Genomic DNA, 23,252 nt, shown 5'->3' on the forward strand with positions numbered 1-23,252 from the left:
GGGGAACACCAGTCACCAAGCCATCCCCTCCCGAGCTGGCCGGGGCGAGCCCCTGGCCACCCCTGAGCCTGGGTGCGCGATGCTGTCGAGGGTGCAGTGCGGAGGGGAGCGCACGGGGTGGGGGACAGGGACCGGGCTGGGGGACGGGGACGCTGCCTCCTCCGGCTCTGGGGTCGCCCCTTGGCACCCCAGCCTCCTCAGCCACTGGGTGTAATGCCAGTGCTGCCCCTCGCTTGCCTCCGGCTGAGGTTCCCAGCGCGGCGCTCGCTCCGGGGCACGGCACAGCCTGCGCAGCCCTCGGCCGGCCGCGGTGCGCTGCGGGCACGGGGTCCGAGGGCGGGCAATCGCCCCAGCGCTGGAGGTGGGAGGAGGACCTGAAGCCACGGGAGCCCTGCGCCTGCCGGAGGCGCGGGGTTGCTGCAGGGTAGTGGAAGCTCTCCATGCATCTCTGCCTGCGGGGATGGAAGACTTGGTGTGTCCCAAAAACCAAGTTTTGTGTTTCTAAATCTTTAAAATCCAGAGTGTCTGAAAGGAGCTGTTGGTTTTTTTTTTTTTCTTTTTTTAAAAAGACTTTAACATTCATTCAGTCAGTCACTAAAAACTCCCATGAGTCATGGGCGTCCCAGGGGAGGGGTGCAGGCACCACCTCATCAGCATCTCAACAAGTCTAGAGATATATAGATTTAGTAAAATTATAACAAAATCAGGTGGCTATAGCTATAGATATAGATATATAGATATTTGTTCTCTCTTTTCAAATATATAGCTGATTAAAAAGATGCAAAATAAGGATGACTAAGACGGAGTGGGAATCCTGTAGTTCAGTATCGTCTCTTGTAGATCATCAGCTGCTCTCTATATAAATGCACGGAGATTATATATTATCCATCAATGTGTCCCCCTTGGAAACAAGACCCCAAACCAAGAGGAAATAAAACACCTCCCCCCACCCCCCACCCCTTTGAACGTTGGCAAAGCGTTTTCTGCTGGATTCCCCACCAGCCTCCCTCCGACACCCCCCAAACATGCTTCTATCCATGCGGTTTCGGTCCCTCTCTCTCTCCAGGGCAAACCAAGCGCAGCCAGGCAGGGGAGCAGAGTCCACGGGCCAGGCTCTCTCACGCTTGGCGCTCTTCTCACCCGCACGGCAAGGCTTGCTCCTGCCTGCGACGGGTCTGCCGGAGGAGCCTCGGCAGGGCCGGAGCAGGGCGCAGGTGGGAGCAGGGCGGCCGTCACCGCGGCTCTCCTGGCACGCAGCAAGGCTGCCCTGCCACGGGCCCTGCTCCTGCTGCCGCCCTTCCTTGCCCGGCCCCACGGGGCCTCCGTCCTGCTCCTGCCCCCGCAGCACCCTGCCTGCCTCCCCCAGCAGCCCACGCTGCCGGGGCCCTGCCTTGCCGTGCCCCCCACACGCACCCTCTTGGGTCAGCTCGTGTCTGGCCTGCCACCTCCCTGCCTGCCGCACAAGGGACCTGCGAGCAGCGCTGGGCTTGCAGGAAAACCCATGCAGAGCCTGCTGCTCAGGAGCCCTTGCCCTGCACAGGTTTGGTTCCTCGACTGCACGGTGGCCCTGCACAGTCCCCCCCAGCCAGGTGTCGCCGTGCCACAGGTCCCGTGCGGGGAGCCCGGCGCGGCGGTACCTGGCGCCTCGGCCCCTCCTGCCACCAGCGACGCCCCAGGGAAGAGCACATCAAGCGATATACAGGCCAGACTCTCTGGGAGGAACAGAAAAGAGGATGTATTTCATGCAACATTCCTTTTCCCGAAGGCGTCGCGGGCCTGGTGGGGCTGAGCGGGGTCTGCGTGTGCGTGGCACGCGGGCTGTGTGTGAGCGGGCGGGAGCCCCTCGGCTCCGCGCCCTTCAGTGCAGTGTTCAGAGTAGAAAGAGAATCAAACTGGGTTTTATTAGTCTAGTAGAAACGCCCCCCCCCTCCCCGTGTGGTGGCTCTGGAAGAGGCCAGCGCTGCCTAGGACGGTCAGCTGTCTACCAGCTGCTTGAGTGCCCGCTCAATGTTCATACGGTGCCCGACCCGTGTCACCCCCAACTCCACAAAGTCCTCCTTGGTGAGGGCGGGCAGGTGTGTGCCCTCTATTTCATGGTCCTCAAACTTGTCTCGGTGCTCCACCAAGTTGATGCTTTCCAGCCAGTCCCCGACGTCGTACTTGTTCCACAGGTGGAGGGGTTTCTGCATGAAGGGCCTTGGCGGGTGGAGGGTGTGCAGGGGCGGCCCTGGAGAGGGGGACGGGGACGGGGAGCGGCTCCGGGCGCTCACGCTCCTCACCACAAAACGCACCTCCTTGGGCTCGTGTGGGATGGAGAGGCTGGAAGATTTGAGGATGGTGGGAGGGGTCAGACCATAGGGCCGCACGGTGCTGAGGGGCTCTGTCCGATCCAGAGCCGGCTTCACGGGGCTGGGGGTACGTCGGGTTACAGGGTAGCGACTGCCAGGTCGAACTGTGTAGGTGGTCCCGGAGCTCCGCTGGGAAATGGTGCTGAGTTCTCCTAAACTACTGAAAAGTCTGCAGAAAGAACGGTACAGCGAGAGAGAGAGGAGAGAGAGCAGAGGGCGGGGTGAGGCCAGGTCCCCAGACACAGCGGCACACACACAACACGCGGGGCGGCCGCTGCAGGGCTGGGCCAGCCTCAGGCAGCAGGGGTGGCTCTGCAGCGCTTGGGGACACGGGCTCGGAGAACTTTGGCCAAGAGTTTCTGCAAGCCCTGCGAGGTCTATTCCAGAGGAGGCAGAAGAGGGTCCAGCAAGTATCTCCGGTTCCTGGCCAAAACTTCCCTAGCTGCCACGGCCCTGAAGCCCACGGAGACCTCCCGGGGAGCAACCTGGCCCTGCAGCCCCCTACGGTCGTGTCAAGACGGCTGCAGCTGCAGCCCTGCACCGCTGCCTGCCTTGATGTGTCAGGAGCCTGCGGCAGAGCCTTGTGGAGCTACGCTGGTCCCCTCCCACCAGGGACCATCTCCCCTACCTCACACCACTAGCTCCAGTTTGCAGTCGGGTCCTGCCATGGACCCAGAGCAAAGCATAACACCTCAAGCCATCTGCCACGGGGGCAGAGCCCCTTCCTGCAACAAGAGGACCCCTCTGCCACCTCCCCAGGCAGCGGCGTGTGGGTGGGAGGGCCGTCGTGCCACCTCAAGCATGGTGACAGCGGGGCCTGACTGCCACCAGAGTGGTGGCAAGCTCCCTAGCGTGGGCTGTGCAACGGGCAAAGGGGTGTCTGAACAGACTTGTCTTGTGTTATGCCACGTGTCTGCCTCCCTGGGCATTTTGTGCCTTGGTCTGCGTGTTTGTGAGCAGGCTGACACTGCTGGGGCAGCAAGTCTCACTTGTCGAAGAAGACACAGTATGCCTGGGCACTGGCCTGTCTGCTCCCCACTAGCTCTCCATGCTGCAGGAACACTTTCCTTCTGCCATCACATATTTGCCTTTACTACCTCGCCTGACATAAACAAGTATTTTTGGTATATAAAAAGAAACAGACCAAAAAAAAAAAGACAGGGAGAAAACCTGGAGGGCATGGCCTTTGAGCGTAGTTGCCTGAGCGAGCCCCTCAGCTTGGGAAGCCTGGGGACAAGCACCCACCACCGGTGGCTGTCGGGGCCAGGACCGGCCAGGGGGCCCTGGGGCTCTGCGTGGTCTCTCTGGTCTAGCAGTGGAGTTGAATGCAGCACCCTGAACCCTCCCCAGGCCTTCGGCTACAGCTCCATCCTATCTCCAGTTACCTTGACTACTGCTCTTTGACCGGGCTGCACTTTGCTAACGTGCACCCAACAGAATGCGTTGGCCTCGGTGGGCCAGCTAGCCCACCACTGCTGCCAGGTCAAATGAGCACAGACGGCTTCTGGAGAGCAGCCGGGTGCTGCGGCCTGAATGCCTGCAGCAGCTCCGAGGCCTCGGGGCTCCAAGACCTGGGCAGCAGTCCATGAACTGTGGCTGATCGGGGCCTGGCTGGTCCCGCTGCAGAAATGCTGCAGACATGAGGTGGTGAGAGCATTCCTGAATGGAAGCAAGGGTCTGCTGCTCTGGGTCTGCACACCCCTGGGCTGGGAGGCACGGCACTACTGGGGCTGGACTGGCCATCTCTGCTGAACAGCATCTGCCCACTGCTGAGAGTCAGGCAATGTCAATGTCCTTGTCCTCTGAGTGGGGCTGTGGCTCCCCGTGCCTGCAGGCTGCAGGTATGCCACCACCACGTCAGTGCCCAGAGCCCCTCAGCCCAGCCCCGCAGAGCAGGATGCTGCCTAGGCTCCTGCTGCCCCGGGAAGTCAGAGCCTGAAGCTCGGTACTTGGAAGCATCAGACTGCTCCTCCCTGGGTCTGCAGCACACGGGACCTCCCAGTCCTGGTGCTGCACTTGGGCTGCACGCCTGGGGTGTCCAGGGCCTGGCACCACCACCTGCAGCCTGACGCACTGCGGTCCCCTGCTCTCTCCGAGCTCTGCCTTCCCCTCAGGATCGCTCCCAGGACAGACGGCCACTGGAGAGCCTTTGACAACTACAACAATTCATGGACTACACTAAGCATGCTGCCATTTATGCAGACACCACACAAGACATGGCCTGGGAAGTTAACACATGTCAATGATTTCTCAGAGAGATGGCTCCGAGAAGATGAGCTTAACACAAATATGAAGGTCTATCCAGAGTCTGTGGGCTTAGCCACACTGCCTTGTGTTCTTATTTTCTTCCTACCTTGGCACAGAAAGCAAGAGCAATAAAGAAGCGTGACGATGAATCACATTTAGGAAGCTCCATCAATATAAAAGAGGAACAACTGAATGACCTTGAGGACTGCAGTACGAAAAACAGAACAAAAAGTGACAGTACAAAATTCAGTGTCCTACTGGCAAGGATCTCTGCTTTCAGCTGGAGCTCATTTATGGGAAATGATGAAGGAAGAGAAAGTTCTGGGTCTACTGGTACACCCTAAGGTGGCCGGGAGGCACCACTTTGGCAAGAATACTGCAAGATCTGAAGTGTGCACTAATGTCACCATACAAGACACCCACACAATCTATCGCGAAATTCTGAGCACAGTTCTGGTCCCCCATGTTCAAGAAAGGTAAATTTGAACAGGAATGGCTGCAGACAGTGGCAGCTGGTGTGCCAGGAACTTGTTCAACCCGGCAAAGGCAGGACAGAGGGGAAATTGCTGTGAGAGGCTGTGAGAGGAGAAGAGAGGCCTAGCCTGAAGGGTGCTGAGGATGGCAGGACTCAAACACATGCTGGCTGGTTAGCAGACGGCACCTAGCTGTCGGACCGATAGCGCTGGTCAGGGACGCTGGTGGCCCACCAGGCCTCAGGTCAGTCTGCAGAGTGAGGACGTGGTTATGGCCCACGGCGAGTAACGAACCGAGACAAAGCCCTGGGCCTTGCAGTTAGCTGCACAGGGTTACCGCCTGAAGAGTCACCTTCCATGTAGTTTGCAAAACAACCCCAAATCTGCATCCACACATGAATTAACCTGGGTACAGGATGAATGACAACTGCTGCACTAATGGTTTGAGGGCAGCAACACGCTGCATGCTCCTGTCTCCAGACATCGTCTGCACTACATCTTCCTGGGCAGCCGTTCACCTTCTGCTTGTACAGTAATGAGATCTTCCACACAAGGCTCTGTACGGTCTGTTGTGAGAGAACTTCTATGCCATGGCGTAACCAGGACATTCAGGATGTGAGATCAGACAGTGGAGACCTGCCCCAAAATGCTGCAACCTGCCTTGAGAGTTTTTGAGTTTAGGCTGCAAATAAAGAGGGTTTGTGAGAGTGGGGCATATCCTTCCAGAGGATTTAGAAAACTCCACAAATGGCACAGTGGGCCATTGTTGTCCAGTCGTGCTCTGGTATTACTGCCACCCCTTGTTCAAGAGCTGCTTCTATTAGTTTTCATCTGCTTGTGACAAGGGATTGCCAACCATGTGGTGAGATGCTGCAGTGCTGGGGGCAGCGAGGCCCTGCTGGCGTTGCAGGCAGTCCTCCTGCAGCAGGCAGTGCCCCCAAGGAGATGCTGAGAGGCAGCAGGACCAAGCCTCCAGCAGTCCTGGGCACGTGCCCTCCTCCTAGGAGTGGTGGGCACCTGGTGCCTGTCCAACAGCATGGGCCTTGCTACCAGCCATGCAGGTCCCAGACGAGACCATAGCAGGCCTCTGTGGCTCAGTTTCTTCTCTCAGTTTCTTCTCTCCAGACCTTCTCTGGTCTGGAGAGCCTGGGGAAAGGGCTTGCTGTAGCCCCATGCAAGAAATCGGCTGTGTGCCCAGGCTCCCAGGGCCAGCGTGTTCCTGCAGCAGTGACACAGGGGAGCCGAAGCCGACCTTTCTGGGCATGGCCGGTCAGCAGATGTAATTTGCAGGTCTGTTCTCTGCAGAGTACTGGCTGGCTCAGCACAATGGACTGCTGGCAATACACTGCTGGCTCTCAACTGCTTCAGGAGCACTGTTCTGCCAGCCACACATTATGTCTCTGGTCTCTGATGCCCTGTCCAGCTCTGGAAGATGACTTCATTAAAGGCCATCAGGACAATTGTTTGCTCAGAGGCACTTTATTCTGTGCTGAAGCCAGGTAAGTTTTTCTGGATGTGATCCTTCACAAGTGGTAACTCAGCACAGTATCCTTTCTGACAACTTGCACATTATGCATAACAACCATATCTGCTTAGAGGGCTCTTTCTGGGTCATTGCTCTTCGTTACAGGTTCATGTTGGCATATTAGTGTTTTGCCAGAGGACTACACATTGATACAGACGTACCAACCAGCTGGAACAAGCTGAGGCCAAGTGCTGCTATGTTTTAGGACGATGCTATCAAAGCCTTTACATTTGTCAGGTTTCATGAATACTAAGGTGTTGCCCACGTCTTTGGGCAACATCACAGAAATGTAACTGGGAAGCTTGACTAGAAAAACAAAATACTTTCTTCGCTTTCCACTTCCAGCAATGCTCCAACTGGGCCTTGGAAGATGAGCAGCGCAGAAGTGGTGGGGTTGCTGGCTGTCACAGATTTCACTGTGGCAGCACTGATAGCTGTTACAGGGCTGCCTTCAAGCTTTCATTTTCTGAACAAGTCCAGGTTCTGGCAGCTCTACCCCTTGTCGTGCAGAGTTCAGTGATGGCAGTCTGCTGGCAACAGCGGTAGCAGTAGATTGGTTGCCCGGATTGCTTCTTCAGAGCAGGCAGAAAAAGCAGCCTTTGAGATGCAGAATGCAAGGCCTGATTTGCACACCACAGCATATGCATGGAACTGACTGAAATCAGTAAGAGGGGGAGAACAGGTCTCATGGGAAGCAATCTCAAGGCAAAGAAACACCAGCTTGCTGAGAAAGGAAGTTATAACCAAACGAAGAGGGATTACGCATTTGCAGGACAGCTAATTAAGCCTTCTGGGAATACTTTTACTGAAGGTATTAAATCACAGATTTCTTGAATAAGTCGCTAATGGATGAGCGTTCTTTCTTTGAACTCTGTATCTCAGTCCCGATTTCTTCAAGAGTAACAAAGACGAGGGAGGATTCAGCAACAGAGGTAAAGCACCGCCAATCACTCCAAAGAGAAATCCATTGCTTTTGCTCAGCAAGTCTTTGTTCTCACTGCTCTTGGCTTCCAGGTGTTTTCCTACCGGTGTTCAAAGGAGTCTCCACTGCTTTTTATTAGGACTGCACGAAGGATTCACTGCACGTGGTGAACAACCTTCACTACCAGATCACCGAGACATGACTGCTCTCGTGAGCCTCCATCAGTGCTCGGCGCACCCAAAGGCTCTGACATGGAGCTCGGTGCAATTTGGGATCGTGGCCAGGCCGTGCTTTAAGGTCAGGATTAGACACTAATCCTCTCTCTCTCTTTGCTTTACTGCAGCTGGAAACTTTGGTTGTTGCTGCCTAGGAAGGTACATACACAGATGGTATCGCACCTCTACAGCTCTCGGTTCAAAAGGATTTGGTTTTCTAGAATTTTCTCAAGAGAACTGTCCCTGAAAAGGGAGGGCAAAAGGGAAGAGTACAGAACTGAAAGAAAACAGCTCTGGATAGCCTCTAAACCAAAAATCAGAAGCACTTGTGGTACCTGTCACCATGAAAACAACATTTTCATGGGAAGGAGGACAAAGACTGGTGAGAGCTGGTTGCTCCCACGTGCTGCTTGCTACGTGACGAAGGTGCACCAGGGGAAGGGGGACTTCCCATCCCTGCCTGCGGTTCAGATCTTGCTGACAGTCAGTTCGGACACGCTTTATTTGGTGGTGCTGATGGAGGAGTATGGGCAAAAAGCTGTAAAGAAATAAATACACTTCTTCGCAAAACCTTGAGAGAGTCCCCACTAGCAGAGCACCAGGCAAAACCTCGTCATGTCAGAACTAGGGAAGAGCTCTGTGCCCCAAGCTGTAAGCTCTATCTAGACAGACAGCCCACAGGAAAAGAGGCAGCATCGCAGCCATCCTGCTTCCACACAGTGCACTGCACCAGAGCTGCATTAATGGAAGATTTATGAACTCTTCTCGGGGACCATTTGCTAACCCACTGCTCATCCTTAAGTACTGAATTTCAGCAAGAAATTTGTTACTGGCTTTCAGCAAAAGAATCCAAAGAGAGGATAAGCTTATCCCCGTAACAGAAGTCCTGCAGGGGAAGGGGTGCCCAACAGTGCGTGAGGCTTATCTGAAGAACTACCGAGAGGAAGGATTTTCTCTGAAGGCAATCTAATTTCCTGCTGTCATTTTTTCTTAGGACTCTACTCGTGCAGCCACCATTTACATTAAGGAGGCTAAATCTGACACTCCTGAATTATTCTCTTTCACAGTAAAAAAAAAAACACACAAAGGGATACAGAGAGGGAACACCTACAGAAGTGACACAAACAAGTGGGGGTAATTGTACACAGTGTACCAGTGTACTGTCCCTCCTGAAGGCAATGCACTAACTCTGCCAGCATCTGGAGGGCCTGATGATGCTGAAGAAGAACTGGACAAGTCCCTCTTACACAAGAATGAGCAAAAAAGAATAAAACTGCTACAGCTTGTAACTCTAAGGGCTGCTATGCTTCTGCATGGAGCCTCCTGAGCACAAATAAATGCAGAACTGTGGGCAGCACGTACGCATGAAGTCCTGCAGAGCAGGGCAGCTTGGTCCTGTGAAGCAGTTTGCAAAGATGGGGTACCACGGGCAGAGCTCTCGTGTCCTTGGCGTGTCAGACTTAAAATGCACAGGAGACAGCTCAGCAGTGCTGGTCATGTGCAACCGGTCTCACGTTTCCAGAAAGGGTCAGATTTGTATATGCTGCGTCCTTACCGATGGCCACGGGAGCTAAGCCCTGGCACAGGAGATGTGCAGCCGCTTTGCTGGAGAGCCAGCACAGCTTTCACTGGGCTGACTCTGCAGGGCACAGCGACTGCATTGTGCGTGACAGATGAAGTTGATGCCTTCTGAAAGCAGCTGATGTACTGCACAAGAGCAGTACAATCAGCTCGTGCAAATGACGTTACTACACACAGTACTTCATGCATGGAACAGCCCTGCTGCAGCAGCCCTGCTGCAGGTCACACGAGTGTGCCACTGCCCAGAAATCTCAGGCCAACTTCCCAAATCATCAGACTCATTCCCGATGCTGTTTCCAGTGGGAAGGTACGCATTTCTGGGAGAACTCAGAAGTAGGGCACTTCTCTTCTGAGAATGGTGACTCCTTGGGACCAGACTGCAGGTCTGTTCCTTCCTGGGAAGTGGCTGGTACGAGAGCCGCGTGGGCAATCTGCTAACGTGGAACAGGACAAAGCAGCCGGCAGGCAGCACAGCCTTCCAGACACCCCACGGCGTGGGGAGAAAGGGGAACCGTGCGGCAGCTCCGGCAGAAGGGTGGTGATGGGGTACCTGCAGGGGCTGCACCTCCCCTCAGCCTTCAGAGAGGAGGACGAGCAGCCTCCAGAAAGCAATCCTTCTTTTCCCACTGCCGATCAAGGTGCTGTGGCAACCAACGTGCTCAGCCCACGGAGCAAGTGTTTGGCAGTGGCAGCGTGCTCGCGGTGCCTGTCTCGGATGCAGCCAGTCCGGCTGCTCAGCAGAGCAGTGCTGTAACGCCTCGGGAGCTCCTGCCTTCAGGAAGGGGCACGCAGGGAGTGCCAGGCTGGCCAGCCTCACACCGGTCCCTGGGCAGGAGACAGAGAGAATCACCCCAAAAACCATTTCCAGCCACACCGAGGACGAGAAGGTGACTGTGACTTTGTGAAGGGGAAGTCGTGCCTGATCAGCCTGGCAGCCTTCCGCAGCCAAATGATGAACTTGGTGGAAGAGGAGAGACCAATGTTTTTTTTTTTTTATCTTGACTTCAGCAAGGCCAAAAACCCATCTCCAATAACAGCCCCCCTGGCAAAGCAGTGAAGCATGCGCTGGACAAGTGGCAGATGAGGTTGGCTGGGAACTGGACGAGCTGCCAGGCGATGTGAAGGACTGCGGTCAGCCGTCCAGTCCAGCTGGAGGCCAGGTAACTGTGGTGTACTCTGGCTCTGGTACTGAGGCCAAAACCACTTATGTCTTCGTCACTAATTGCCTGGATGATGGGGCGTAGGATGCCCTCAGCAACTTTGCAGATGGGTTTATAAAACAAGGAGGGGTGTCTGATAAACCGAACGGATATGCTGCCTCTCAGTGTCCCTGACTGACTGAATAATGGGCCAAGAGCGATCTCCTGAAGTCCAACAACGGGGATGGGATGGGGGAACAGCCCCATCCTCCAGGGGATGCCAGTGGCCAACCAGGTGGAAAGAGCTTTGTGGAGGAGGAATTGGGGGTCCTTCTGGACACCAAGTCGAATACAAGCCAGCAATGTGTCCCTGTGTAAGAACGATGGTATCTTGGACTTGCACTGCCAGCAGGTCGAGGGAGGAGATCCTGTCCCTCTTCTCGGCACTGCTGAGGGCACACCTGGAGCGGTGTCCAGTGCTGGGCTCCCCAGTACAAGAGAGACACGGGCATACTGGAGGGATTCCAGCAGAGGGCCAGGAAGATGGTTTAAGGGACTGGAGCGTATGACACAGAAACAGACTGCGAGAGCTGGGACTGTTCAGCCTGCAGAAGGTTCAGGGGGAATCTCATCACTGTCTAACTACCTGATGGAAGGGAGGAAAAAAGACAGAGCCAGGCTCTTCTCAAACTTTGGCACAGGTTGCCCAGAGGGTGTGTGGAGTCTCCATCCCTGGAGGCAGTAAAAACCTGAAAATGTCCTGGGTGTGCTGCTCGAGGTGGCCCTGCCTGAGCAGGGGTGGGACGATCTCCAGAGGTCCCTTCCAACCTCAACCATTCCGGGATTCTGTGAGTTCAGACAGTGGGAGACCAGCACAGACCTGCGGGCAGCCAGCTGCAGATGTCCTGATGAGAAAGCACTGATCACATCAGCCCACCGCTACAGATGATGATTTCTTTTCCCCACAGCTGCCCAGTGGAAGAACCCTCTGTGAGGTTTTACAAGAAGCCTCTATGAAGCTTTATGCAGAGAGCTTGAGCTTCCAACAGATCTTCCAGACACTGTCCTCAGCTTTCACTGGTGCACACGCAGCAAGCCAACAGCAGGGTAGTCCTGCACCACCATCAATACCTCTCTGCCCCTACCAGCCTGCAGCATTTCAGTGTCAGCTTTCACTTCTCACTGCCTGTGGTACAGAGAGCACTGGAGGCATCAGGAACATTGCCAGCAACAGGTGGTCAAAATCCATGGCTGGGGACTGCGCTCTTTGACCTGCAGAATTTCCCTTTTGCACTCAGCTGCCCATTCCTTTACGTGTATTAACACTGAACTTCCTTTGCTCTCACACAATCCACTCACCTGGCTTGGCCAGGTTACCTCTAGGTCTTCATTATCCTCTCTAAGTTCAATGTCCCCCACACTTCCATGTTTTCTGCAAATCATGAATTCTCAGTAATTACTGTGGTTTTCATATAATTAGTAACTCTGTTACTAATGTTTAATGGGACCGTACTACAAAATACTGAATCCCTGCAATTAACCTTTTTCCACAATGACAAGCTACTCCAGCTCTTCATTTCTATTTTTTTCCTCTGTAAAACACAAGACCAGTAAGCAAGACCAGTAACAAGTAAGTCCTACTTCTTACTCTGAAATAATTCCTCAGTTTTAATAATCCATCTCCTGTGCTCCCGATGCCCAGCTCCTGAACCACAGCCTGGAGCAGGGGCTGCTGGCTTTGCTCCTGAGACGCAGGCAGCTGCTGGCAGGAGAACACGCACTTGCCTGCCCAGGAGAGTGGCCTTCCTCAGGGGCTGTGAATGTGGAACAAACACAGCTCCCTTGAGCCAAGCGTCCAGAGTCGAAGCACGCTGCATTTAGCTCAGGTCCCATCACGGTACCTCACCACTGACAAGACAACGCAAACAATCCACGTGCAGCTTTCTGTCTGGAGAGGGAAATGCAGAGGAGCCCAGCGGCTCTCTCACTGCACTGCTGGAGGTCCTCAGCAGTCGTGCAGGCTGTGCACGAAGACTTCAGTTTCCAGATGAGAGCAGAACTGCCAGCACTGAAGAAGTGGAAGACACGTGAGGAAATGAAGTGGCCTGCAGAGGACAAACCTCCCCGCACCAAGGCACCTGCACCACTGACACCTCTCTGCACGGGGTAGTATTTAGAGCCAGTGTCTCCTCCATCCATGTCACACCGCCATACAATGAAAACCTTTACTTCTTGCAAGGAAAGGAGGGGGGAGATTTGAGTTTCTAAATCTAAGACGTCCAGTTCTGGACTTCCTCAGTCTGCTCAGGACTGGACTTCTACTTATTTCCAGAGCTGAAAATGGAAGAAGCCCTAGAACTAGCATGGATTCAGCATCTCCCTTGACTCTGGGGACAAAAAAAAAGAGAAGGAAAACTGATTTCTATAGCTTAATCAGCAAGTAGTGAACATGTAGCAACCAACCAAGAGACTCAGGCCAGCTCTATGCTGCTATTCAGGTGTTCAGCAAGACAAACTCACTTGAACAATGGAAGCTGTTCATAAACCCTAATGCCAGATCATGAAGGACTGGCAAAGCTCGTAGATGACACAACTACAGGACAGCTGTGCACGTGGACAGAAGCTCTGTGCTCCACAAGCATGGGAGCGACCAGTGGAAGAAAGCAGCATAACGAAGTATACAACTGCTTTTGGAAGTTGTTTGCTCTCTCAGAGAAGCACAGAGTGAAAGCCACTTAAGCCATGGCTTCGCTTGTGCCATGGCAGTAACCCCCACACCACTGCTGGGCTGAGCTGCCGGGGTGGCACCGCACGGGCAGCACCAGGCAGACTTGCCGGGAGCAGCCTGCGAGCACTGCAGCCAGCAGCAGGAGAACATCCATCACGACAGACCTGGGCTGCGTGCCTCAACCCGGAGGCTGCTCCGCACGGCCAGCTGCGGGCCTGGCACTGAAGAGGAAAAGCAGGGAGAGACTTGCTGCAGCCAGGGAACACCGTCAGGTACAGAAAGCACCAAGTACGACAAGCTCAGTGGGGACAGAAAATGAACAAATCCATGGAAGATAAAGGCAAGCAGACACAAATGGAAAATAAGGTGCATGTGTCAGGTTTGTAGGTGATGCAGAATTGACTGAAGCAGCAGGGGAAGCCCTGGATGCCTTCAAAGCACTCAGACCTGGGTGCATTTCTGGGAAATTCGTGCTAGCCAGAGACAAACTGGGGGCCTGAGGCTCTCCACGCGAGGAGCATGTTAAGACTGGCCTGGTGGAAGCTGTGCTAGAGGTAACAAATGATTTTCTGGATTCTTGTGTATCACTTTAAGCAGAGTACGAAAATCTCCTCCAGAAAGCTACTGTGTCACTGTTCTAGGCCAGTACCTCACCATGTGAGGACAAAACAAAAACTGAGCAATGGGATGGTATCACTGATGAAGCAGCTGAGCCTGCTACTCCTCATTTACCATGTCATAACGATTTTTTGCTCTTCATCACACTATACATGGCCCTTCATGTGGGAATAGGATGTCTCTGCAGCTGTACTTCTGATGGAAAAAGAGCTAAGGACTTGTGATGCTTCCTTGAGCTGATGAAGGGAACGGTGTGGACAAGACAGGACACCTGCCCGGGTAACTGGATGGATCTGCTGCTCTGAGGCTTTGGGCTTTGATGAAGTGCAAGGTGCAGCTGAAGACTGAGCCCTGATCTGGCAAAATGTCAAAGGATGAGGCTCACCTCTGAGTCAAGACGAACTGTCCAGTGCCCCCGATCTCTCCACAAATGCACTGCCTTCCACATGGAGAGAGAGGTCCCTTACCAGCCTCCGTCATTGTCAGATGAAAGCAAATTCCCCTTTTGCTGGGTTTATTGATTTATTTATTTTTTGCTCTCCCAAACTGTTTATAAGACATTTTCACAATGAAACAGAGCCATGAAAACCCTTGAGCCATCTGCCCTTTTGTGGCTTCTCAGTGTAAACGTCTCCTTGTTTCAAACCCACTTTTTCTCTCTCCATGCATTTCCCTCTTCTTTTCTCTGATCACACTCCTGCAGCCAGGACCCTTCTGGCTGTTCCCTGGTAGAGCATTCTCACCTTCCTTCACCTGCTCTTCCCAGCTCACCAGTGTCCTACAAACATCATCGGGAGCGGTCTCCTGAGCCAGAACTGCCTGTCCTACCCTCTGCTGAGCTCCTGGCTCCCGGTCACAGGAGTCTGACCTTGGCCAGTGCCTGTGCTCAGCAGGCTCTGTGCACATCACGGGACACTGGAGGCCACTGGCTGCTGGCAGATTTGGGGCATTTGATGCACAGCGGCCATTTAACGGGCCCCATGTAGCACCTAACGCCTCAGAAGTGAGTTCCTAGTTGATAAAGTGACTGCAAAAGAAGGACCCAGGGCTCTTCCTATTTATTGCTCCTGCTAGTCTCAGATCAGAGGAGGAAGGGCACATCTGTGTTGTTTTTCTCTTCCTAATTCCCAGAGCTGAGCTCTGAGAGCCGGCAGAGCCTTCCCCTCTCTGTCAGCACCAGCTGCAGGCACCTGCAGGCCAAACCAAGCCGTGCAGGCACTGCCACCTTCCCCGCTCACCCTGTCTGCTGGCAGCCAGCACTGCCCCAGGCGCTGCAGTCCCAGCCTGTTCCAGTGCTCCAGTGCTGGCACGGAGTGGTGAGGCTCGCTCTCGGCTGGCCGGGCACAGAGACTGCAGCAGAGATGTTTTGTTGCCTTCATGCAGACCCAGCTCTTCCTGTGCTAACACTGACAGCTACAACCTGCCCTGGGCTCGGGCTTCTCTTCCTGCCTGGTGCCACTGATCACCAGTGTCAGCGCTGAGCTCAGCTCTGGGCCTGACCTCAGGCACCTGCATGGAAAGACCGGGCTGGAGCTTTCTGCCCAGGTGAGTAGCTGTGTCCCATGGGAAGGCTACTTGTGTGCAGAAAATGACTGACCCGATGGGACTGACGAGTGGGAAAGTTGGCCCAGGAGCGTTTGAATTTTGGTGACACAGAAGGTTAACTCATGGGGTTGCAGGACATCGTTACGTACACAGAGCTAATGACATGCCTCCAGCCAGCAGCAAGCACTTCTGCGCCTGAGCTGATCAGGCCTCAGAAGTGGTGTAGAAACGAGTCTCCTCAGTGCAGCCTAAAAATATCTGGGTTTTACACCACCCCTCCTTTCCAGGAAATTAAATGCAAAAACTTGTGCTAGGAAAATATTAAAGGTGAAAAACGGGGTGGATTGTACATCCAGTTTCATCACCGGTCACTTTGGACAAAGACACCAGCTGACTTTTTTGCACTATAATCGGGAATAACACCACTCCCTAAAGTACCTGTGCAGTCGGTGCCCACCGCCCCCTCCTCCTGCTCGTGCTCACACAGCCCCGTTTGGCCACGGGCCCCCCGCTGCCTGCTGCTGTGCCGCAGCCCCTCTGCAGTGCCAGGTCCCTGTCCCGGCTGTGCTCGGGGTTCAGCGGGATGCTGGGCTCAGGCGAGGTGGTGTCTGAAGCTGTCACGCCAATGGGGATGTGCAGCAGAGCAGGAACATGAGCTGACGGGGACACTCAGCCAGCTGGGGCTGGACGGGAGCAGCGCTGGCTGAGCCCGAACGGACGGGTGTGGGCTGGGAGCATTGTCTGAAATGCCTGCTCAGCTGAACGAGGATGGAATTGGCTCCTGTTCGTTCCAAACAGTGATAATGTTAATGCTGTCTGACGAGCTGGTGCTGTGCTGGGACCGCTGGGCAGTGTCCCCACGGGGTGGGGGGGCTGAAGCCAGGTCTGGGCAGCCTCTAAGTTGGCCCCATCCTGCTGCATGCAGCACAGAGCTGAGGGACGAGCCCGAGTGCCCGCAGCAGTGACGGGGGAGGGCAGGCTCCCCTGGGTGCAGCACCCCCAACACTCAGACGCTCTGTGACACCAGCAACAGGACGGAATGCATGAAGACATGGGCATATGCAATGACATGAGCAGGACCCTCCCACCGCTGACCAGAGGCAAACAAAGCAAGATTTATGTGCCAAACCTGGGGCGCCACTTTCTGCCCAGCTCTAGCCGGAACAGTGCCCCATCTCCAGCTGTACCTACGGGCTCCACCACCTCTCCCCACCAGGACTGGGGCAGATGGCACCTGAGTTTCCGACACTGCTTAAAGTGGCTGTGTGACACAGCCCGGGAGTGGAGCAGACCTGGTCCCTGCGGATGGCATCCACGCGGCTGTCTGGAAAGCGGTACAGGAGAAACCAACAGCCCAGCGGTGGTGTATGGCATCTGGCAAGAGGAGTGTCCTAGTGTGCTGCCACTCTGCTCTCCCAGGGACTGGCCCTGTCCAGCTGGACACCGGAAAGGGGATGCAGACTCGGAAATTCAGCAATTGGCAGAAAATGACAAGTAAAATCAAACATGAGACTGTCCAGAGCTCCGGGTATGCTCTGGGTTTGCTTTCACACATGGAAGCAACACAGGTGTAGGTAGCTAGTTTCATACACACTACGGGTAAAAAAAACAGGACAGACAGACAAACACGGAAGAAGCACAACCAAGACCACACAGCTGGCCATGCACACTGGGGAAATTCACCTGGGGGGCAGCCTGGATCAGGAGCACGTGCCACAGCTTGAGCCCTGCAGAGCCCTGCAGCCCGCGGGCCATATTCCTGGGGAGGAGGGAGGCAAAGGGCGCCTGCCGCCAGGTGAGTGCACAAAGCTGGCCAGCCAGGGGCTTGCAAGGACCGCCAGCACCGGGGGCAGCCGAGACCTGCTGGGGACACGGGCCAAGTGCTTTGCCAGCAAGGACTTCTCCAGCTGCCTGGGAGAAGGGAGGCAGTTTTCTGTCGTGTGATTTCCCCGCAGCAGTCCCAGGTAAACCATGATCTGTGGTTTAAGTCTGTGCCAGCGGCGGCTTCCCTGGGGCACTGCATGTCACCGGCTGTGGGCCACCAGGCTGGAGCTGCCAGCAGGCAGCACTGTCCCCTTCCAGGCCCACCCTTCACTGCCCGTCAGCTGGGCTCAAGCCTGGGGGCTCTGCATGATTTTGGATGTAGAAAGAGCACAAAAGGCTGCCTGCTCTGTCTCACCAGGCTACGACTCCAGGAGGTGACCGGCAGGGAGGGTGAGGCCTGAGGCACCTCTGAGCACAGGGAGCTGCCGGGGGGCTCGGCAAGGAGCCTGCTCCCTGGGGGCGGCTGGCTCAGCCCTTTGCTGGTGTCCATCCATCCCCAGGCCCGGCCCTGGCTGGCTGGGGCATGTGGTCTCATCCAGCCACGGGACGGGCGCCATCAAAGCCCGAGGGAATTTCCTCAGTTGTCGCGCAGGAGGCAGCAGCACACAACGGCACGACACGGGGACACGGACATGCTACGGGGCACACGAGGACGGGCGGGCGGACACGCACGAGGCAGAGCGGGCGCCGCTCCCTGCCCTCGGCCGGCCGGGCGCGGGAGCGGGGAGCGGGGAGCGGGACGGGCGGGCGGCGCGGGGACGACATGAGTTTGCTATGAGATGAGAACATGCTCACTTACACAACTCGCCCACCCTCCTGAGGCCAGAGGCGGTTCTAGACAGAGCAGCGCGGACATGCAGATGTGAGAGCAGGAAGAGAGCAATGAGAGAGAATGTTAGCTCCGGTCCGGGCGCAGCAACAACACGGAGTGAACAGATGTCGGCACACGGCCGCGGCCCGGCCAGCCCCTGAGGGACCGGGGGCAGCGGCTGGGGCAGGGGGGCAGGGGGGCAGCGGGACCCCGGCCGCTGGGCCCGGCGTGACCGAAACCCAGCGGCTCTGGGGGTCGCGCCTGGGTGGGGGGCCCAGGGAACCGCCAGTGGGGCTTCTGGGGCCGGGGGCGTTCAGGTGGTTTCCGCACTCGCTGAGGTGTGGTTTACTAGGGGAAATGGGACAGTCATAATTGCATGAGTTCAACAGCCAAAGCCTGAACAATTCAACAGTGCTATTTGTAACAGCTGAGAAAAGAAGAAGGGGGGAAGGGGAAGAGAAAAGGGACGGGACGGGGCAGAAATTTGGGGAAGAGCAGAAGGGGGAGGAGAAGGAGGGGAAGGAAAGAACATATGCATGAGAAAAAAATGGTCCACAGCAAGAACAAGAAAGAGTGGCAAATACAGTTCAACATCTTTTCTGACTTTACCAAATATCTGTGTTAAGTGTTTTGTTTTTATGACTGTGAGAACAACAGCTACAACTGAAGGTCAATGGAGTATTATTAGGGCCTTGCAAGTGAGTTAATGTTTCCCAAAGGGGATAATCACAGTTTCTCTGGTACACAAGTTTGTGTTAATGCTTTGCTAGGAGTCTGTGCTATGCCAAAGCACCGGCCCTGAGCTGGCAGGAAAGGCTCTGGAGAAAAAAAATAGTGCAGCATTTGATATCCAGTAAGGAGGTGGGACACATCGTGGGGTAGGGGCAAGGACGGCCTTGCAGCCTCTGCCTGGGTGTTGAACTTCCTAAACTGCCTTCTTGTGCACTGTGAAACCCCTCGGCCTTGGCTCATCTGGATGGCATTGCCCACCTCCTCCTAGCCGAGACTCGCTGCCTCCATGCACTGCAGTGCCAGGCCCTTCTCGTTTCCTGAAAGTCCCCGCCATGTTTCAGTTTGGCATGGGGAATACAAACATAAAAAATAATCTCTGGTTTCATTTTTTTTTTTTTTCTGCAGGTTGTACTCCTAATGCAAAGAAATTCATAGGAATTTCTCATGCCTGCACCAGACTCCAATGGGGAAGAAGGAAGCAAGACAGTTACAGTCTTCCAGATGGGATTTGCTTGGCCAAACATGGGACTGCAGGTGGGAAGTACTGGCTGGTAGCTGGTGCAGGTCACCGGCACCAAGTGAAGCCTGTGCTGTCTGGGACAGAGAATCTGGCTCACTCCTGTGCAACCCAAAGCGAATGCACACAGGCAGCGCCCAGGCAGGACGGCGTGCTGAGGAGGAAGCATGGTTATCCCCTGGGAATGCCAGGCACTGCCAGCGAAGGCGTCCCGGCCGTGTCACGGTGACGGACTCGCTACACTCAAGGAGTGACCTAGAAGAGCAAGAGGACTTCTAAATGCACTTTGAGCACTCTCCTTCTCATGCTTTTCCATACAAGAGGATCTCAGCCTCCAGTGACATTTTCTTGGGCAGTTTTGCAGCTGGTGATGTACCTGGACTCTGAGTCTTTCAGACTCGGGCTCCTGCCTGCCTGTGCTGCTTTGTGGAATAGGGAGAATTGGCAGCAAAACCGGTGTTGGTGAACTTTTACAACAGTGAGTTTCTGGCAGGGTCAGAGCTTTATGGACAGAAGAGCTACGTGCGCCTTAAGCTAATGTTAATAATCTCTTGTTGCAGCAAACCTGTTTTGTCCTCCTCTCATCTCTTCTTTTTAGGAAATTTAGGGCCAGTAGCTGTAGGACACCTCGTCTCCTCCTGTGCTGCCTCTGGGAATCTCCAGGCCAATCTCTTCCTAAACCTTCACTTAGGAGTTTGAGTCAACATGGAAGATTTCCTGCAAAACTGCTCTGTTAGCATGCAGGCCTCTTTACAAACAGTTGCTTTGCCTCTTCTGTGTTGACAAAATAATTGTAATTTGAGTGTCTCTTCATTTTTCTCCATAAAAAGGAAAAGCTCCTTTTCTATGACGTGCACATCTAGTCTGCTAAGGCCCTGAAAGGAACATCCCTTACAGCTCTTCTCCTCTACCTGGGAGACAAATAACTCACAGCCCTTCCCTGGGCTGTTACCAGCAATGAGTGACTCTTTCATTCTTCTCTTTGAGCCACCTCAGCACTGACACAGTGTTGGTGGGACCCAGAGCTCTGCTGATGGAGGTCTAGCCAACACCTGCCCTGCTCTCCCTAAACCTCACTCTGGACAAGCATGAGTCAGTCTCGCTTTGCTCTTCTACTCACTCGGAGGAGTGATGAGTGCATGAGCTGTGATTAGTACATGTTAGTGACCAGATGAGGTGAAGCCAGCTGTGCTTGCTGTGATATGGACACATGCTGAGACTTGCTACCCACAAAGCCCCTGTCTCCTTGTAGGCAATGCACATCAACATCAAAAACAGACCCTATGCACCAGTGGCAGGAAGCATCAAACTGGTTCCAGGCTGGTGTCACTCAGGAGAGATCCTATGGGGCAAGTGTTCTCTGAATTTAGCTCTTCACAGTAGCTCCTAGAAACTCATGCCATATTTTCCAAATGCCCAGCCTCCCTCAGCTTATCTCTGCACAGTCTGTGCTTCCCCACCCCCTTGCTGTCTGCAGTCCCATGGCTAAGTGGAAAAGCCCACGGGGTGGATTGGGCTCAGCAGTGCCACATCCTCATCCTGGCCTCCCGCAGCGAATGCTGGCACAATGCCATGTCATCAAGGAGCCCACAGCACCTTTGTGCACACCGGTCTGAGCCATCACCAGGAAGCAAGGAGAGCTGCCCCCAGCTGAGCGCACCCGCAGCAGAGCTGCTGGTCCCGCTGCTGCACGCCTCCATCTGCAGCACCTTCCTCCCACCATCAGGACGGGGAGTCCGTGGAGCAAAGGATGCATTTTTATAGTTAGCTGCAGAGATGTATTAAGCATCTGTAAGCAAGCTGCTACAGGAAAACAGACTTGAGTCCCACCATGGCTCCACCACGGCACTGCAGTTTTGCCCTTCTAATCAGTGGCTGCAGGTTTCACCCAGCACATCAGGAAAGGTGGCGTGCTCGGGCGCATGCTGCTGGGGCCTCAGGGTCTCCAGGGCACAGCAGGCTTTGGGACCATCAGCAGTCAGGCTGCTCTAGCCAGGACAGCCCGAGGCGCACCCTGTTTTACCACGTCTGGGGACACAGCTGCCAGCCTGCTGGAGCGATGCAGCCTTCCAGCACCTGAGGCTGGGGGCTGATGCTTGCACTCTGCATGAGACTCTATTTCTCATCGGAAAGGCCACCTCCTGCAAAACCTAAATGCAGCACAAATAACTTCCCATATGCCACAAACTCCCTCTGGGGAAGGGGCTGAGTAGCACAGATCTCAGCTGGCCTCGTGAGTGACAATCTCTAGCTTTTCAGCAGCTCTCCATGGACAATTCCCTTAACCATTGGAAAGAAAGCTCAGCTCTGATTTGTGCATCACTTTAGACACCATGAAGAGACAAAAAGCCTACAAGGAAACAGGGGGTTGTATCTGCAGCGGCTGAAAGCTTGCACCAGAAATGTTACACCATTTAACTGAAACAGAATTAATTGATGAGTTTATATAGAAAGAGGTAGCTTTACCCTAGGAGCTAAATGCCTAAAGGGCTTATTTTTCTTCTCTCTCTCTTTCAGATCTGTAGAAATACAAAGCAGTTGTGGGTTTCCAGAACAGCACCTGAAAAACTCAGTTTTGCATCTAAAATTGTGCTTCACATGATACATTTGGCATGTTCGGCTGTTGCTTAAATATAAACAAACAAACAAACAAAAACCCTTTGCAAAGCACCCTCTAACCCAGATTCTTGGCTGAATTAGCTGGAGCCCAAAACTGGAACTGTGTTGACACTTCACATGCTTCTGGCTCGAGTCAACGTGAGCTCACATTTAGCTTTATGTTCTGGCTGATCAGCATCCTAGCAAACCTGTTAGCAGAGGTGGGAGGTTTAGATCTGAGTGTGACTACGCACGATGAGAAATGACACAACCCTGATGAGGCTGGATGGCCACGGCCAGTCACACAACAAAGGGACATTAAACAGGAATGCCATCTTAAACACATGTTCGAATGCTGCACACTGAACGCGTGAGTCACCCTGAGGAGCATGATTTCGGCATCTGGTACTAGGATGCAGTTCTTCAGCTGGCATTTTCATCGCTAGCTATGACTCACTGGATCACTAATCAGAAACGTACACCTCTCATTAGTTAACGTCAGCTTTATTGGGATAATGGATGTCACACAATGAATCCATTTCAGCTCTGAGCTGCAGGTTCCTTCAACTGCTCCTGCTCAGTGGAACAACTGCATGACATCTGCTGCTGTGTTAGCTCTGTCCCAGGGTGCTCGGCAGTTCAAGTCAGAGACATGCCATGGCATCCGGTCACTCTCCTGCAGCTCAGCTTAGAAAAGGCTATTGCGTCTTGGGACACCGGCTCTTCAAGGATCACATTCATGCTAAGCATGGAGATGGCTGCTGCAGGCTTCGTGTCAGCCTTCGTAGACATGCTTTGTTAAAGTAAGTGGCAGAGGAACTCCCAGGTGAGCAACGTTTGCGTGTTCGCAGCTCATGGGTCACCTCATAGTCCCATGAGACAGTGTGAATGGAAGTTGTCCCTGCGCTCTGCTGTCACTGCCACCGCCAAACTACGGTGTCCTGGTGAGCACTGTGCAGAAGGCTGGATCTGAGCAGGTAGGCATGCTACTGCTTCAGTAGCTAACTAAAAGCACAGTGCATGGGTGCAACAAAGCTTCCCTCAACATGCTCAGCCCTGGCCATTCACACAGGGCCTGACGACTGGGGACGATGGAGTATATATTCTCTCTATTGGTTGCCTCAACTCTGACCTTAGGTTCTCATTCTCAGTATTTCTTGACCTCTTTTTCAGTCCCTTTTGTCAAATGTCCTCCTGGGGAAGACTGTCTTGGAAGGAGATATAGTCAGAGTTAGTCATGGAGAAAGCAGTTTCTGTCTTCTGTTCCTGGAGGCCCCCAGCCAGGACCTCACAGACCTCTGCAAGAGAGCTGCACCAGCGCCTGTGCTACAGGCAGCGCGTGCAACGAGAGGTTACCTGCTCTCAGATGTAAATACTGTAAATTCAGAATTTAATGTGTTAGAAATGAATCCCAATCATGAGCATGCAA

General features: G+C 54.3%; 1 protein-coding gene across 4 annotated transcripts in view; it reads right to left on the reverse strand.

Annotated features, from left to right (window-relative positions):
• The window catches only part of SHANK3 (SH3 and multiple ankyrin repeat domains 3), a 376,332-nt gene that overhangs the window by 4,138 nt on the left and 348,942 nt on the right, over window positions 1–23,252 (reverse strand). Inside the window, exon 23 of one of the 4 annotated variants that reach the window (XM_084305955.1) lies at window positions 1,030–2,517. The exons of 1 other annotated variant lie outside the window; for it this stretch is intronic. In XM_084305955.1, coding sequence (XP_084162081.1) covers window positions 1,974–2,517 — 544 coding nt within the window. In that variant the 3' untranslated portion in view covers window positions 1,030–1,973. Of the gene's footprint in view, window positions 1–1,029; window positions 2,518–21,693; window positions 21,745–22,492; window positions 23,028–23,252 lie in introns of those variants that run through there. 2 more of the 4 variants (XM_084305957.1, XM_084305958.1) reach the window with 2 other exon arrangements.

Source organism: Netta rufina (assembly GCF_964035555.1).
Source record: "Netta rufina genome assembly, chromosome: 1".
Lineage (NCBI taxonomy): Eukaryota > Metazoa > Chordata > Aves > Anseriformes > Anatidae > Netta > Netta rufina.